The sequence below is a fragment of the Ochotona curzoniae genome, unplaced genomic scaffold, assembly GCF_017591425.1.
Source record: "Ochotona curzoniae isolate NIBS_2020 unplaced genomic scaffold, NIBS_Ocur_1.0 scaffold_4506, whole genome shotgun sequence".
In the NCBI taxonomy this organism is placed as follows: Eukaryota; Metazoa; Chordata; class Mammalia; order Lagomorpha; family Ochotonidae; genus Ochotona; species Ochotona curzoniae.
The window spans coordinates 25,255,748-25,270,879 of NW_024467119.1; the positions used below are offsets into that span (position 1 = coordinate 25,255,748).

Sequence of the window (15,132 nt, forward strand, 5' to 3'; positions counted from 1 at the left end):
AACTCTGCTTGCGGGCTAGAGCCAAGCCCTGGGGACCCGAGGGCAACCTAGAGAACTGTCATCCTGCTCTCATAACCGTGATTGTCACACCCTCCTGTAGGGCAGGGCGCTCAGGATGTGTGGAGCACGTGGTGGCAGTGGGAAAAGCAGGAGGTACTGGAGGAGAGAGGGACGGGAAGAGACGACCATGCACAAGCCTCTGGCTTCCTGCTCTGTCGTGCATATATTTTCAGTGTTAACAGCGTGGCTTCCAACACCTAAGGGCTTGTGCTTTGCCAGGACAGAAAGAACTCATCCTGGAAAGCTCATCTGGCAGATGTGGACTTGGACATGTTTGTGTGTGTACGCGTGCGTGAGGTGTGTCTCCAGGTTCAGTGTCTGGGCCCCTCTGGTGGCCGCACCACCCTCATCAGCAAGGTGGCCCCGACGGGGGTCACACCTGGTCAGTCTGGTACTCGGAGGCCTCAGACAGGCTTTCTGAAAAGCTCAGGAAGTTCTCCTGGTACTCGGAACACACGATCTCGTAGCGGTAGTGCCGAAACTCCACAGCCAAGGTGCCGAAGTAAGACAAGAAGCACATGACCAGGCCCCACTGGACCCGGGCTGCGTACATGTCGATGTCTTGGGCCATGAGGATGAAATCTGAACAGGACTGGTCAAGGACAGCATGCGCACCAGTCATTGGAGGACAAGTTCCTGGGCAGAGAATCCAAGAAGAGGGAAAGCCTGGGCTGGCCCCTCTCAGGTGCTGCCAGAAACTTGATGTGAGCAGAGATTTCTATAATTAACAACATTTAACTTTTGGGGTACTTTTTTCTTTTTTTATAAGTCAGACAGTCATCTTCCATACACTGGTTCATCTCCCAAATGCCCATAAAAGCCAGGCCCGGGGACAGAGCAGAGCCAGGAGCTTGGAACTCAATGTGGGTGTCCCGTATGAGGGGAAGGACCCGAGGACCCGAGCCATCCTCTGCTGCCTCCCAGGGTGAGCATGAACAGGAAGCTGGACTGGCAGCTCGAGCAGGGGTCACCCCCAGACACTCCTGCTGGCACGAGGGCACAGATGTCATCCCCCAACACTGCTGGTGTCACAACTGGGGCCGGAATGCCCACTCCAGATAACATTAGTGAGCTCCATGTGCCAGACACGCTGCTGAGTTTCCTCCTGAACGATCTTCATCCTTAACAACAATCTTATGTCAGCCCGCTTGCTCAGAAGTGGGGAAGCAAAGCTGAGTGGATACTACTTGCCTGAGGTCGCTCACACAGGCATGAACGGTGGAGCTGGAGCTCATGGAGCTGACTGCCTGGCCATGAGCCTAATCCCTCCACTCTACCGCTGCTTCAGAGATCTGAGACCAGCTAGAAGATTACAATGCTGAAGCAGCTGCTTGGCCAGTATACATAAATTATACAGAGAATATATATAACTTGTACATATTATATAGAGTATATATACTTTATTTTAATGTACATATATACTTTCAATCACTGCAAATGACTAATGGGTTCCTGGTTACCGTAACATCCATGGGGATCATTGCAAAGGTATCAAACTGACAACTCCCCTCCTATAAGCTGTATCTGAGTGTCCTGTGCTCCCCATCATGTCAGGTCTGAGTGACAGCTTGCCTTCTCACGTTCACTACTGGCTTCAGGCTACTTTCACCGCTAGTGTTGCATTTTAAACTTGTGCCCAGATGAAAACAAGCAATTAAAAAAAATAAATGGATGAGTTTCCTAAGCCTGAATGTGTATTCCACATACAAACACCTATATGTTCTTGTCCCCCGAAGGGAAGGGGGCAAGTTTATAGTGTGCTGTTGTTACAAAGCCAAGAGGCTGAGGACTAACTATGTTTGCTTTAGGAACATCAGAACTGTCCCCCATAGCGTCAGTTCTGTCTTCAGAACTCAGACCTCCAATCTTAGGAGATTTCAGAGAGCAGAGCATTGTGTAAAATGGCTTCAGTCAGCTCTGTTTTTACTAGGCCTGGATCCCTCCACCTAGGGACCTGGCTCTGAAGCACTTGATACAGGCTCAACATGTACACTCAGTCTGTACGTTACCTTCTGACCGAGGGGGCAGAACACTGCTGACACGCTATTAACTTACTACTCAAGTTCATGGGGCCGTGGATCCATCTTCAGGTCTCACACTGGCAGAGAGTTTGCGCCTGTTTGACCACAGAATGTCTGAGCAGGCTGCTAACAAGAGGCAAGCTTCTGGCCTCAGTTCCACGCTTTAACTGTAGGACTTCAGAAAACCAAGGAAATGACTGAATGGCACCTGATGAGGGAGGAAGAAGCAAGACTCTAATCATGCCACTAATTAAACAATGTCTCCAAACCCCGAATCTTGGCCTGTGTTACAGCCACCTTCTCTAAGGTCGGATGACACGATGGCTGCTGGTCCAAGTAGGCCCACATTTCAGTCTCAACCTACCAAGTACTACTGGTGTGTTCACAGGCATGTTAAGCTCTACATAATTCATGTTTTTAACTTGTTCAGTCAGGATTAAGAGAGCTGACACCTTTAAAGTATTTGGCATCGCATTCAGCATCCTGCAAAAGGGAGTGTTTGACCTTGGTTAAGCCTCAGCTGGGATGCCCGGGTGAGAATTTCCAACTCCGCTTCTGATTCCAGCTTCCTGCCCGAGAGGCAGTGATGGCTTGGGAGCTGGATCCCTGCTTTCCACGCAGAAGACCTGGACTGAGTTCCTGGCTCCTTGGCTGTGGCCCAGCCCTGCCTGGCCACCGTGGACACAAGGAGAGTGAGCCAGGAATCAGGAGCAAACCTCGAGTATTTGCTTAGCCAAATGACACTCACGTCCACAGCCGCAGTGTGGTTCATGAATTTGTTTTGTTCAGAGCACTTTCCTGAAACACAATTGTCTTTGTCTTTTGAAATTCATTTCCACACTAACAATGTAAGTAACAGGGGCATTAATAAAGTTACAAGTGACATTTGTTTAAGATGGATAAAAAGCCCACCATTCTCTTGGTGATGGATTCTGTGTTTTACACAAAGGGAAATGTCCATGGCATTAATGGCAAGGCGAATGCACGGCACCGTTCTTGCAGACAGCTGGCTCGAGGAGGCATTCCCGACCTCCTCTCCGGCATGAGACTTCTGTTGCAGGGGTTCTGTCTTTCATGCTCACTTAGTTTTTTTGCTCTGAAGATTCTAGATGATCTGACAGGTATCCTAACCACCCCGGGGACTGGCAGTGGGTTCCTTGGCCCCATGTAGCTGTGTGCTCATCTCCCCGGCAAAGGACCTCCTCACATTCAAAGGATACAGAGGACCACACAGAGCGTGATCACAGCCGACAGGATGACGCGAGGGATCCCGGCCCTCCGGCCTTCGTTCTTGATGTTGACTTTGAGGGTCAGCGCGGCCTGGATCCAGCAGGTCAGGGTGCCAAACCCGAAGGTTAAGGACGTGCCCACGTTATGGATCTCCTCATCATTTGTGAGCTGCAGGATGAACACAACAGGGCACGTGGAGGCCCATTTAGAAGACATGTGGGAGGGGCAAGGCGGGAAGAGAGCGATCTCACTCACAGGATGGCAGAGTTTGACCAGGAGCAGAGCCCAGCATCTTCTCTGTCTATTCTCAATGGTGAGGAAGACAAACAAGCAATGTCCCCAACCCTCAGAAACATTTCTCAGAAAAACTATGCTGGCAGTGGTGAGCTTCTCCTTTAATTTATTTTCCAGGAAAGCGTTGTAGAAAAAGAAAACAGGAGAGTTACAGAAATTGGAAATGTTGCGGTTTGTGCCACGGCCTTGCCGTTTAAGCCTCTACTAGTAGTGCTGGCATCCTATATGGACACCAGTTGAGTCCTGGCTGCTCTATTTCCCATCCAGCTCCTTGCTAATGGGCCTGGAAAAGCAGTGCAAGATGGTCCAAGTCCTGGGTTCCCTGCACCCGTGTGAAGGACCCAGAGGAAACTCTTTGTCCCCTGGCTTCCACCTAGCCCAGTCCCCACAGATGGGCGATTTGGGGAATGAACCAGTGGATGGAAGGCCTCTCTCTCCTTCTTTCACTATAAATCTCTTTCAAATAAAAATAAATAAATAATAAAAAATTTCTGCAAATGTACATTCCAAGGTTTGTTTTCCAGGCTAAGAAAATGAGCCCCAGCTTCTAGCTGTGTGCTTATTGGTTGAAGACAGCCAATGCTAAATAGCCAGTGGTGATCGGTGGAGACAAATAATCGGCGGTCGTTTCCTCTAAGAAGGGGCTGATCCTGGCACTGACCCACTCATTGTTAATGGGAAGTGAGTTTTATTTTCCCATAATACTTAGGGAAAGCCCGGCACCTCTGACATGCTGCCATACCTGGAGATCCTGCAAAGCAGAAGTGGATCTGACGAGCCACAGTCCCAGCAGGCGGAAGGAGCCCTTCTGGGATAGTTCCGGTGTGAGTCAGAGATGTCAGGCCCCTCCATCAGAACCTGCGGCTATTTAAGCATCACTGAAATGTCTTTTTATAACTACATATTTTAAAGGATTTATTCTTACTGTTATTTAAAGGCACATTTATTTAGAGAGGAGAGACAGAAAGATCTTCTGTCCGCCCTTCACTCCCTACATGGCTGCAATAGCCACAGCAGATCTGATCTGAAGCCAGAAGCCAGGGGCTTCTTCTGGGTCTCCAGCGTGAGTGCAGGATCCCAAGGCTTTGGACCATCCTCTCCTGCTTTCCCAGGCTACAGGCCGGGAGCTGGATGGGAAATGGAGCGGCTGGGATATGAACTAGTGCCTATATACAATCTCAGTACCTGTAGGTGGAGGACTAGCCAATTGAGCCATTGCATCAGCTCCAGGTTTTTTTTTGTTTGTTTGTTTGTTTTGGTTTGGTTTTTGATTTTTTTTTTCAGATTTATTTTTATTGAAAAGGGATATTTACAGAGAGAAGGAGAGACAGAGAAAAAAGGGCAATTACTAATATTTTTAATTACACTTATAGAAAAATAAAGTCTGCTTAAGGGATGGCTTATGAGCCACAAGGAAAATACTGTTGAAGACAATCACCACTGCCGGGCCCAGAGCAATAGCGTAGTGGTTAAAGTCCTCGCCTTGCATGCCCGGGATCCCACATGGGCACCAGTTCTAATCCCGGCAGCCCTGTTTCCCATCCAGCTCCCTGCCTGTGGCCTGGGAAAGCAGTCAAGGACGGCCTAAAGTCTTATGACCTTGCGACCTGTGGGAGACCCGGAAGAGCTCCTGGCTCCTGGCTTTGGATGGGCTCAGCTCCAGCTGTTGCAGTCACTTGGGGAGTGAACCATCGGACAGAAGATCTTCCTCTCTGTCTCTCCTCCTCTTTGTATATCTGCCTTTCCAATAAAAATAAATAAATATTTTAAAAAAGAATAATAATAAGAAGAAAGAATCACCACTGCCGAAGGTGCAGAAGATGTGAGGAATCCATACTCAGCAGCGACCCGAGGACGGAGGTAGGGCAGCTCGAGGAGCAGCAGACGGGCAACTAGGATCGCGGTCGGAGGCCACACTTCTGCTCTATAAATCCCACCCACCTACTGCCACTGAAGGACCCCTCCTCGCTGGGGCCCGGAGGTGGGTGTCATGACACTCCCCTTCCCCGGCTCATAGCGAGGTGGCGTGTGGAGGGAACTCTTGATCTATCCCAGGACACAGGCTGGAGGACAGAAGCGTTTCTCTCCCAGCTTCCCCATCCCACCCCACTCTGCTCCTGAACATGGTGCACATGTATCCATGAGCCCCTCACCTTCTAAATTTTATGTGTGTGTGTATATATATTTATATATAAACATGTTTAGATATATTCTATCGTTATATATAAATATAAAATATATTTACACAAATTAAATATTTTATATACACAAAACCAGAAATGAATTTATATGTAAATATAATACATATATATGTGTGTTACCATATATAAAACATCACTGCCTGCCCAATTGATGCTGAGGGTCCTGAATGCCTTGGCAGGTCACTTGGGTTTGATTCAAGGTGGCGGGGAGGAGTGTCAAGGTCAGTGTTTGCCTAAAAACAGGCCGTTTCTAGCAGCTGCGGGAACCTGTCTGGAAGGGAAGTCCTTCCACTGCAGAGGTGGGTGATGGTGTTGTCTCAGGAGATCGTGCTGGCAGGCTGTGCCTGTGGGCTTCCAAGTCTCCAGGGAGAAGAGGAGGCACCAATGCACCTTTGTACAAATCACAGCTGTCCTTGCAAACTTGGCCTCCACGTGAACTTGCTGTCTTCTAACAGACACCCCAAGTTTAGTCATAGGAAGGCAGTGATCCTATTGGGGTTCTAGAAAGCCATATTAGAATTTATTAAAGGATAAGCTATTCGGAAATCTTTTGTGCAAAACACGGTCCCTCTAAGTGGCTCATTTCCCCATTATCTGTTACTGCTGGCCCCTAGGAGCGCCCTCACCCGAGGCTGAAAGATCCTCAGTGCAGACCGCCGGTAAACCGGTACAGACCACGGACCCATGACCCTGTCTTCCAAGATTCATGCAAAAATTACAGGGCTGCACGTTGGTGACAGCACCACAGTGACTATGATAACCCTGCACTGTGAGAAGGAGGCGAAAAGGCCAAGGTAAAGTACCTGAAAATTACCAAGTAAGGTCATTCCAAAGGAAGCCAGACACAGCGCCACCAATCCGCTAATGTTCAGCCACGGGTTCAAAACCTTCGGCTTCAGCTGGATGAAGCGCAGAACGGCTACCACCAGGGCTAGGATAAGAGCAGAGTCCCAGCATTAACACACTCCCGGGACGGAGAGTGCGAGGCACACTTTCAAAGCCACAGCAGGCAGAATGCAGTGAGCCACCACCGTCTCCACCTTCGAGCTCTGAAATGACAGGCAGTTTCTCCCAGGTCTAACCTAGCTGCAGGGGGGCAGAGTGGCACTGTGGACCAAGCAAGCCGTGGTGCTTGGCTCCCTGGGCTGATGCCAAGCTTGTGGCCCGAAATAGTGCTGCGCCCAGTTTTCCAAAATGACCTCGGCACACAACAAGACTGCCCAGGAGAGTGCATGCCGCGGGGGCCTGGCACACGACAAGCAAGACAGGACAGGGCTTCATGGATACAACTGTCCTTGAGCTTAGGGGAGCAGCACCAGGTCCGACAGGCAAGACTGAACAAACCTGCCGGGCCCTGGGCAGAAGCCACTGCAGGGCAGGATGGAGAAGGGAAGTCACGGATGCCTGCATCCCTGGTTTCAGGCTCGCTTCCCTGAGTCTACCGTGGGAGTTAGTTGTTCAAGCATGAAGACAGTCGATCTACCTTGGAGTGGTGACAGCAAACGGACTTCTGAAATGTGACTTCCACACAGTGGACATGGGAGTGGGCTTTGTACCTAAAATTCATGTTTAGTATATCAATAAGACTGAATTCTTGCAAATGATATTGATTGACCTTAAAAGGCCACTCTGTTTTTGCAAGAATATTGCTATCAAGACTTTAAGGAGAGAATGGAAGAAGTGAATAGATTTTAAACACGACCTCTAGCAGTAACCTTGGGTCTGTGGGTGAATTAAGCCACTTATCTAAGGGTCATATCTGATTAACTGCTTAATGCAAAGATTTTTTTCATAACTACATAAAAATTTGCAAATGATGAAATAGCACTTGCAATTAATATAAATTAGATTCTACATATATGGAAATGCACTTACTAATTACAAGGAATTTATTCTGACATTAGCGTTCATCAGACAAGACAATTATAAGTTCAAGAATTACCCTATTTTGGGCCCAGAACAGTAGCCTACTGGCTAGAATGTTCTCACCTTGCACACACCAGGATCTCACATGGGTGCCAGTTTTAATCCTGGCAGCCCTACTTCCCATCCAGCTCCCTGCTTGAGGCTGGGGAAAACAGTCAAGGGCAGCCCAAAGCCTTAGAACCCTGCCCCTGCATGGGAGACCCAAAAGAGGCTCCAGGATCCTGGCTTCGGATCGGCGAAGTACCGGCTGTTGTGCTCACTTGGGGAGTGAATCATTGGATGGAAGATCTTCCTCTCTGTCTCTCCTCCTCTGTATATCTGACTTTGCACCCCTCCCACAAAGCTACATTTCCCAAGTATGCTGAATTTCCTGGTTTCAAGCTGTGAAATGCAGCTCTCTGAGCTGACTTTCAATCCTCAGCGCCCCAGATCAAAAAGTGATAGAAAACGATTTGTGGAACCAAAGGTAAACTGTGACTTATGAAATTTCAAATGACTCAGCCTCACTAGTGCCTTTAGTTTGTTTCAGCCAGTGTCCACGATTAGCCAGGGGATTAATAAACAGTATTTGAGGGGCTGGGGCAATTGGTCAGTCCTCAGCTCGCAAGTGCCAGTATGCCATAAGAATGCAGGTTCATGTCCCAGCTGCTCCATACCCGCCCACTCCCTGCTTATGGCCTGAAGCGGAGGATGGCCCAAGGCCCTCGGGCCTCTGCACCCCTGCGGGAGACCCAAAGGAGGCTCCTGGCTGCTGGCTTTGAGTCTCAGCTCCAACTGCTGTGGCCATTTGTGGAGCGAATCAGTGGGTTGAAGATCTTTTTGTCTCTCCTCTCCATAGATCTGCCTTTTCAACAGAAATAAGTGTTAAAAATAAAATGAACAGTAGTTGAGTTGACAACAGTTCTCAAAGTATCAGCCAAAGGGCAAAGGCCACACAACAGCACGTCTGGTTTCTTTTTAAAATGCCTTGTGAAAGGTATCACTCCGGGGTCATTCAGTGCTGTGGGATGGGGTCGCACTGGAACGCGGCTCCACCCTAATCCTGGTTACTGACAGGGCTCCTTACTCCGCTGCATCCCGTCCAAGCACTTGTGGCCAGGGAAGAGCCAGTGGTCGCTGTGCGCTGTGCACTTCCAACCACCCTGGGACATGTGTGATCTGCTAACCGCTTCACCAGCCCTCCGCTTTGGATTGAGCTCAACAAATCCTGAACGTATGAGGGAATTAAGCAAGAAACAGAAATTCATTTAAGGAATTCAACTCTAGAAATCCTAGAATTGCATTCCAAACTCTACACATTGCCCTTTTAGCTGGTAACTCCGTTATGATTACTCAGAGCATACGCTCCTTAAAGTTCTGAATGGTGGAACTAATACAGATTTCAGTCCCATAATAATTTTAACACTCTGACTTAAATAGAGGAAGAATCAGACTACCTGTTGAGAAGTCCACTCTATTTTTATTTTAAATATTCGTCTGTTTTAGGAGACTTAGAGAAAAAAGAGAGGCATGGAGAGAGAGATATTTTTCATCCTCTGCTTCAATCCCCAAACGGCCTCAGCATCCAGGGCTGGGCCAAGCAATGTCAGGAAGCAGGGATTTCATCCAGATTTCTCATGTGGATGGTGGAGGCCCAAGCATTTGTGCATCTTCTGCTGCTCTCCCGGGCACATTTTAACAGGGAGCTGGATCTGAAGTAGAGCAGCTGTGACTTGAACCTGCACCTCTATGGAACTCTGGAATGACAGGCAGCAGCTTAACGTGCTACACCACAATGCTGTTTCCATGAAGCCCATTTGAAACTGAGCAGTGATTTAACTATACTTTCTTGAAAAAGACTTTAAGGCAGGATCACAGTTTCAAAGATACATTTATTTATGTTTAAAGATTCATTTGTTTTTTATCAAAAAGAAAGTTTTACAGAGAAGGAGAGATCTTCACTCCCCAAATGGCCATAACAGTTGGAACTGAGCTGATCTGAAGTCAGGAGCTAGAAGCCTCCTCTAGGTCTCCAACGCAGGTTCAAGGTCCCAAGGACCTGAGTCCTCCTCCCCTGCTTTCCCAGGTCACAGCAGGGAGCTCCTCTGGGCAGTGGAGCAGCCAGGACATGAACCAGTGCCCACGTCAGGTGCCAGCACCCACAATAGGAGGATTAGCTAATTAAGTCATTGCATAGGGCCCCAAAGCTACATTTAGATACACCAACAAACATATATATATATATATATATATATATATATATATATGTATGTATATATATATATTCCACACCTTTGCTCTTTTAATATTTAGAATATTCTTTTCCTTTATAATTGCCCCCTATTTACTTGCCCTTATTTAAATAGGCAGGGATAGAAAAATTGCTGATTCTTTTACATGACATGATTTTGTTAGGGCTGAGACAGTATTTTTGGTTTTCTTTCTTAAAGTTCCAAACTTGCAATAACATCTCTTCACCAGGGTTCTAAATCGATACGAAGCCCACTTCTTCTCCATTTTGTTTCTTGTATTTATGCATCAGGAATTACTGTGTCTGACTGTGGTGGAACATGACAGGCAACCCGTGTCGGCCAGGGAGGGAGAATGGCTGCTGCTAAGTGCCTGGAATCCTTCAGCTGCTCGCTTTCTCCTCCGCGCCTCCCCAGGGCAGGAGATGATCACTTCTTTCAAGAACTCCGTCTTGGGTCTCTAGCCCTCAGCGGCAAGCCAGCAACGGAGTCAGGACGGAGAGCCTCATTCTGCACAGAAAATAACTGCGCCTTCAATCTTTGATTAGTCCATCAAAAAGATAAAAGAGCTCTGGTGATTTTAATAAATGCCACACCGACTCACTGTTGGGCTGTACATGACCATCTGTTCAGCTGCCAAGAAGCAGGACTTACGGGCAGTGTGGATTATTTCTGAAAGTGCATCGAGGACTAAGTCTAAGGTCTAACAGGGGCAGGTCTGGGAAGTTGAGAAGATCCACAGACAAGGGCAGGAGTCTTTCATAAACCGATTCCTTCCTTTGTCTCAATAAATAACTGTGGGTTGGTTCCCATCACACGCTAATCTTAATCAGTTCTGTGTCTACCAGATGGCACTAAAAATGATGAGAGCTAATAAACATTGAATGTTGCAATACCTTCAAGCAACAGCTAGTGGAAGCTTAATTGCTTCATGGTGGAGCAGCAAGGACTGCAGAATAAGACGGTGACAAATGGCATCTGGAAGAGGGGGACTTGTTTTGTTTGGGAGAATGCTTTTATAATTAGTTAATCATAAGCTCGGCACTGCGCCAATGTATTCTTTAGATAACACACTAGAGGCTCTAGGGAAATGTTGACTTGCCTTGAGGATTCCTAGGAAACAATACATAACTTCCAATGTGTTTCTTGGTTTCTTTAAAACCCAGCGCGGGGGAGCTGGTGTTGGGGCACAGGGACAAAGCAACCATCTGTGACGTCAGTATCTCACACGGGTGCTGGTTCATATCCTGGCTGTTCCACTTCCACTCCAGCTCCCTGCTAATGTGTCTGAGAAAAGCAAAGGGTGTTGGCCCATGTACCAGTCTGTCTGGGCCCCTGTGCACACATGGGAGACTCTGATAAAGACCCTGCCTCCTGGTTTCAGATTGGCCCAGCTCTTGGATGCTGTGGTCATACTGGTGGGTGAATGGGTGGATGAATGACCTCTCTCTCTGTCTCTCCATCTCTCTCTCTTTCAATTAAATGAATACATCTTATTAAAAAAAATTTGGAGGACAGACCCTGGTGACAGTTTCTGTATAAAGGTGGGACCCTATGTACTGCGTGCTACGCCTGTGCCTGTATTACAAAAGATGGCCATGAATTACTGTTACTGCGCCCTGTGGGATGCTCAGGTGAGAAGGTGCCAGCCTGCAGGCTTGTGTGTTAGCACCGGGAGGGGCTGGGATAGTCAAGGTTCCCCCAGGGCCCTTGGACTCTGCTCAGTGGAGCTATTCCTTATCAGCCTTTCATGGCTTGGACTGAATGTGCTCACTGGATCTTCTAAGAGCAGTGCTATGGCTTCAGAACAGTTTGCATGTCCCCCAAGGTTCCATATGTTGGAACTTCATCTCCATTGTGTGGTGCTAAGAGCATGGGGATTTAGCCTGACTAGTATTTAAAGGTGAGCCTTTGGAAGGAACTAAGATGTGAGGATCAGTTAATGTCATCAGGGTGTAGTCTCCACGCCTGATTCCTGTGGCTTTCTCAGAAGTGGGACAGAGACAGACAGAACACATATGGTCCACTGCCACTTTGCCACAGGAGGCTCTGAATAGCTTTAAGACTCTGCCAGTGAGAAGTCACTGTCAGATGCAGATGTTGGGACCCAAACCGCCAGTAATAAGCAACCTCTCTTCTTCATAAAGTCCCTTGCCTTGGGTGTCTTGTGATAGTAACACAAAACAGGCTAATATAAGCAGTGTTGAGAATACAAAGTAGTGACACAAACTGGCACCCATTTAGGATGCCAGTCCTTGTAGGCAGAGAGTTAGCCAGTTTGAGCCATCATACTGGCTCCTGCTCTCTCTTTTTAAATCCATTTATTTCACCTGTCAGCCTGACAGGTGCACAGGCATGGGGAAGAGCGTCCATCATCTTTATATGCATACTGACCTTTAGCTTTACAAATAATCTCTATACACATCAATATTTATCACAGAGCCTAGGTATTTTTTTTTCATCTTTTTCAGTGGAGGAATAAATAAAGCACTGCTCTCTAAGCAAACATACTGCACCATATTACACTCTCATGCAGGGTTATATAGCACATGCAATTTATTATGTCATGCAGCAAAAGAAATAAAATTGAGAGCAGCTGAAATGACACACACAGTAGAGGGAAGGAGAAATGTGAGCCAAGCAGGGAGAACATAAGAGGGTTTATGAGAAAATAAAAAAGACTCTTAAGACGAAAAGCTTGGTGCAGCACACTGACATGATACGCTAGTGAATCACCCACTCAGCTGGCCAGTATTTTGATCTGGGCTGGCAGAATTTCCAACAACTCAGGAAAGCACGTCGTGGGCTCTTACCTAGGAAAGCTGCCATGTTCATCACTTGGCTGAACACACAGCTGGCAGGGGGGTCGTCACCTGCAATGCTTGAGAAAGGTGCAATGTGTTACAACTACTCGGTTAACATCGGCATCCCTCCTGGCTTTGCCCAAGATACAGCGAGAAGTACTGGGTTACCTTATGTATGGTGGATGCTTCCCCCCCACTTTCCTGGATAAGAAAAACACAGAAGCTCAGGTTAAATGGTGGCCACGGTGCAGTCAAACCCTGCCGGGGGCGAAAGATGAACAATAAATTACCCTGAGGTCAACTTTACCTTTCAGCTGAATTTAGTGGCAAAATCTTGTCATCTTCCACAGCAATAAAGTATCTATCAAGAAAGAATAATAAGTTTGTGAAGACAATTTTTAAAAAAACCAAAAGTCACTCACTTTCCTGTTTAATTAGACAAGCTGCACTAAACCACACTCACTTTTGTTCTGGCTGAGAAAACACTATAATTCTTTACTCTTAGATGACCTAATTCTTTGAAGTACAAACATCATCATGAAGAATACTTTCTTAATTTTTAAAATATCCTTAGATTAAAACCATGGATTATACTGTAGAGACTGAAAACCAAGAAAGAGGCCTCACAAACTAAGAGCAGGACTCATAATTTCTGATTTTCAGGACTTCATGCTCTACCTTCGTCATTGGACTTCAAGGAACTAAGTGTATTTTCTTAAAGTGAATATTATCTTGAAAATCCAAGTGTGGGGATATCTTGTGGCAAAATAAGGTTTCCAATATGATGATGACCATTTTAGAAACGTATCAAACCTGGACATAAATTGTGACTAGAATCCCTAGCATGTTAGTGTCAAGTGAGAAACTCCTGCCAACAGTGCATTCACATAATTAGTTTTCAAATTGTTCATTATCAAAGGCTACAAAGGAAAAACAGTATTTGTTATTTGTCACCAACTACTTTGCCTAACTGATTACTCATCCTTGTTATTTATTTTGGATGAGAGAAAATGGCGTAAAGAAATGGGGACTTAAGCAAGGTTGAATGAGTAAATGCATTTTAAGGTATTCATAAATACATACATAGGCTAAGCCATCTACTAATCAGTATGTAATTAACACGTTAGCCACACCATATCAGACTCCGGAAATCACGGACTAAGATAATACTCACACGATCCATAGCCCAGCTGAAGTAAACAAAGCAAATACAAGAGGCAGAAACATCCACACGCTGCATTTCTTCCCATCCATGCCTGCACCACTGAAACCAAAGCAAGAGAGATGAATAATTAAAGCAAAACATTACCTCACTTGTTCAAGATGGAAGTTAGTCCTGTTAGGGAAAAAAAGCAGCACATATCATGACATGATGATTCACTGTGGGGTGATCCCTCAGGTGGGAAACCCCTGGAGCAGGTGGCATGGCTGGATGGTCTCCAACATCAACAGAAACACTCCCATGCCTTGGTTGACAGCTAGCAGGAAACTTCTCACAGAAAACATCTATCCTGCAGAACCACCGATGGATTCAGGAGAAGACAGAAGGTCTGGGCTAGGACTCTCAGGAGAAGAACTGGGTGCCAAAGGCAGACTCCTGCCTACTTACAGAGCTATTAACATTTATGGATTTATGGATCTGACACGTACATAACTCTACAGCCTGGCAGACATGAGCGTTAGAAATAAATGGCTCCTAAATAAGTCAGCAGTGCAGGAAGAAGTGACAAATGCTTTGCGAATCTGATTTTTTTTTTCTCCTGAGGTGTTGTTGAACTGCTATCTTGGTCGACTCAGAAGATGAATGCTCTGGACACAATGCATTCTCTGTAATTTTAAATTAGCTTCAATAAGCACATTGGGAAAAAATATATAGATGTCAATCATTTGGGGTGTTACATTTTCTAAAGCAAAAATATATGTGTAAAAATTCTTCAAAATCAAGTGAAAGCTGAAAGTTCTAAAGCTATAAAAAATTACTGGTATCAAACAGAAAGAATATTCAGAACAAACGATCACTTGGCATCTCATCTTTGCTTAAAATCCTAAAACAAAATGTATTTGTGATGCTGGATGTAAACATAATCTATGCAACAAAACTAAAAAGGCAAATCTGAGTTAATAAAGTCCCCGAGTGCCCCTCCACTGGGGATTTGACAATACAAGGGCAATGTGATTAAATGGCACCTTCCTGGATGGATACACCAATCCTCTTTTTTTAAGTTTTTAAATCTGATTTTTAATATCATCGACAGTTGAGAGGGATGAATGGTCGTGTAGGCCTCTGATTAGGGTGAGGATGCTCAGGTATGGAGGAAGGCAGGTGGGACAAATGTTTCAGTTCTTATTTTTCAGCTGTGTCTGCTGA

At 46.3% G+C, this 15,132-nt stretch overlaps 1 protein-coding gene across 1 annotated transcript in view; it reads right to left on the reverse strand.

Moving 5' to 3' along the window:
- Nucleotides 1–271: 271 nt before the first annotated feature.
- TMEM150C (transmembrane protein 150C) overlaps nt 272–15,132 on the reverse strand; it is a 66,711-nt gene continuing 51,850 nt past the window's right edge. The window contains exons 2-8 of the mRNA XM_040967017.1: nt 13,939–14,028; nt 13,072–13,125; nt 12,933–12,965; nt 12,774–12,841; nt 6,610–6,737; nt 3,302–3,479; nt 272–642 (exon numbers count right to left, since the gene is read on the reverse strand). Of these exons, the coding sequence (XP_040822951.1) occupies nt 434–642; nt 3,302–3,479; nt 6,610–6,737; nt 12,774–12,841; nt 12,933–12,965; nt 13,072–13,125; nt 13,939–14,018 (750 nt within the window). The 5' untranslated portion in view covers nt 14,019–14,028 and the 3' untranslated portion in view covers nt 272–433. The remainder of the gene's footprint in view (nt 643–3,301; nt 3,480–6,609; nt 6,738–12,773; nt 12,842–12,932; nt 12,966–13,071; nt 13,126–13,938; nt 14,029–15,132) is intronic.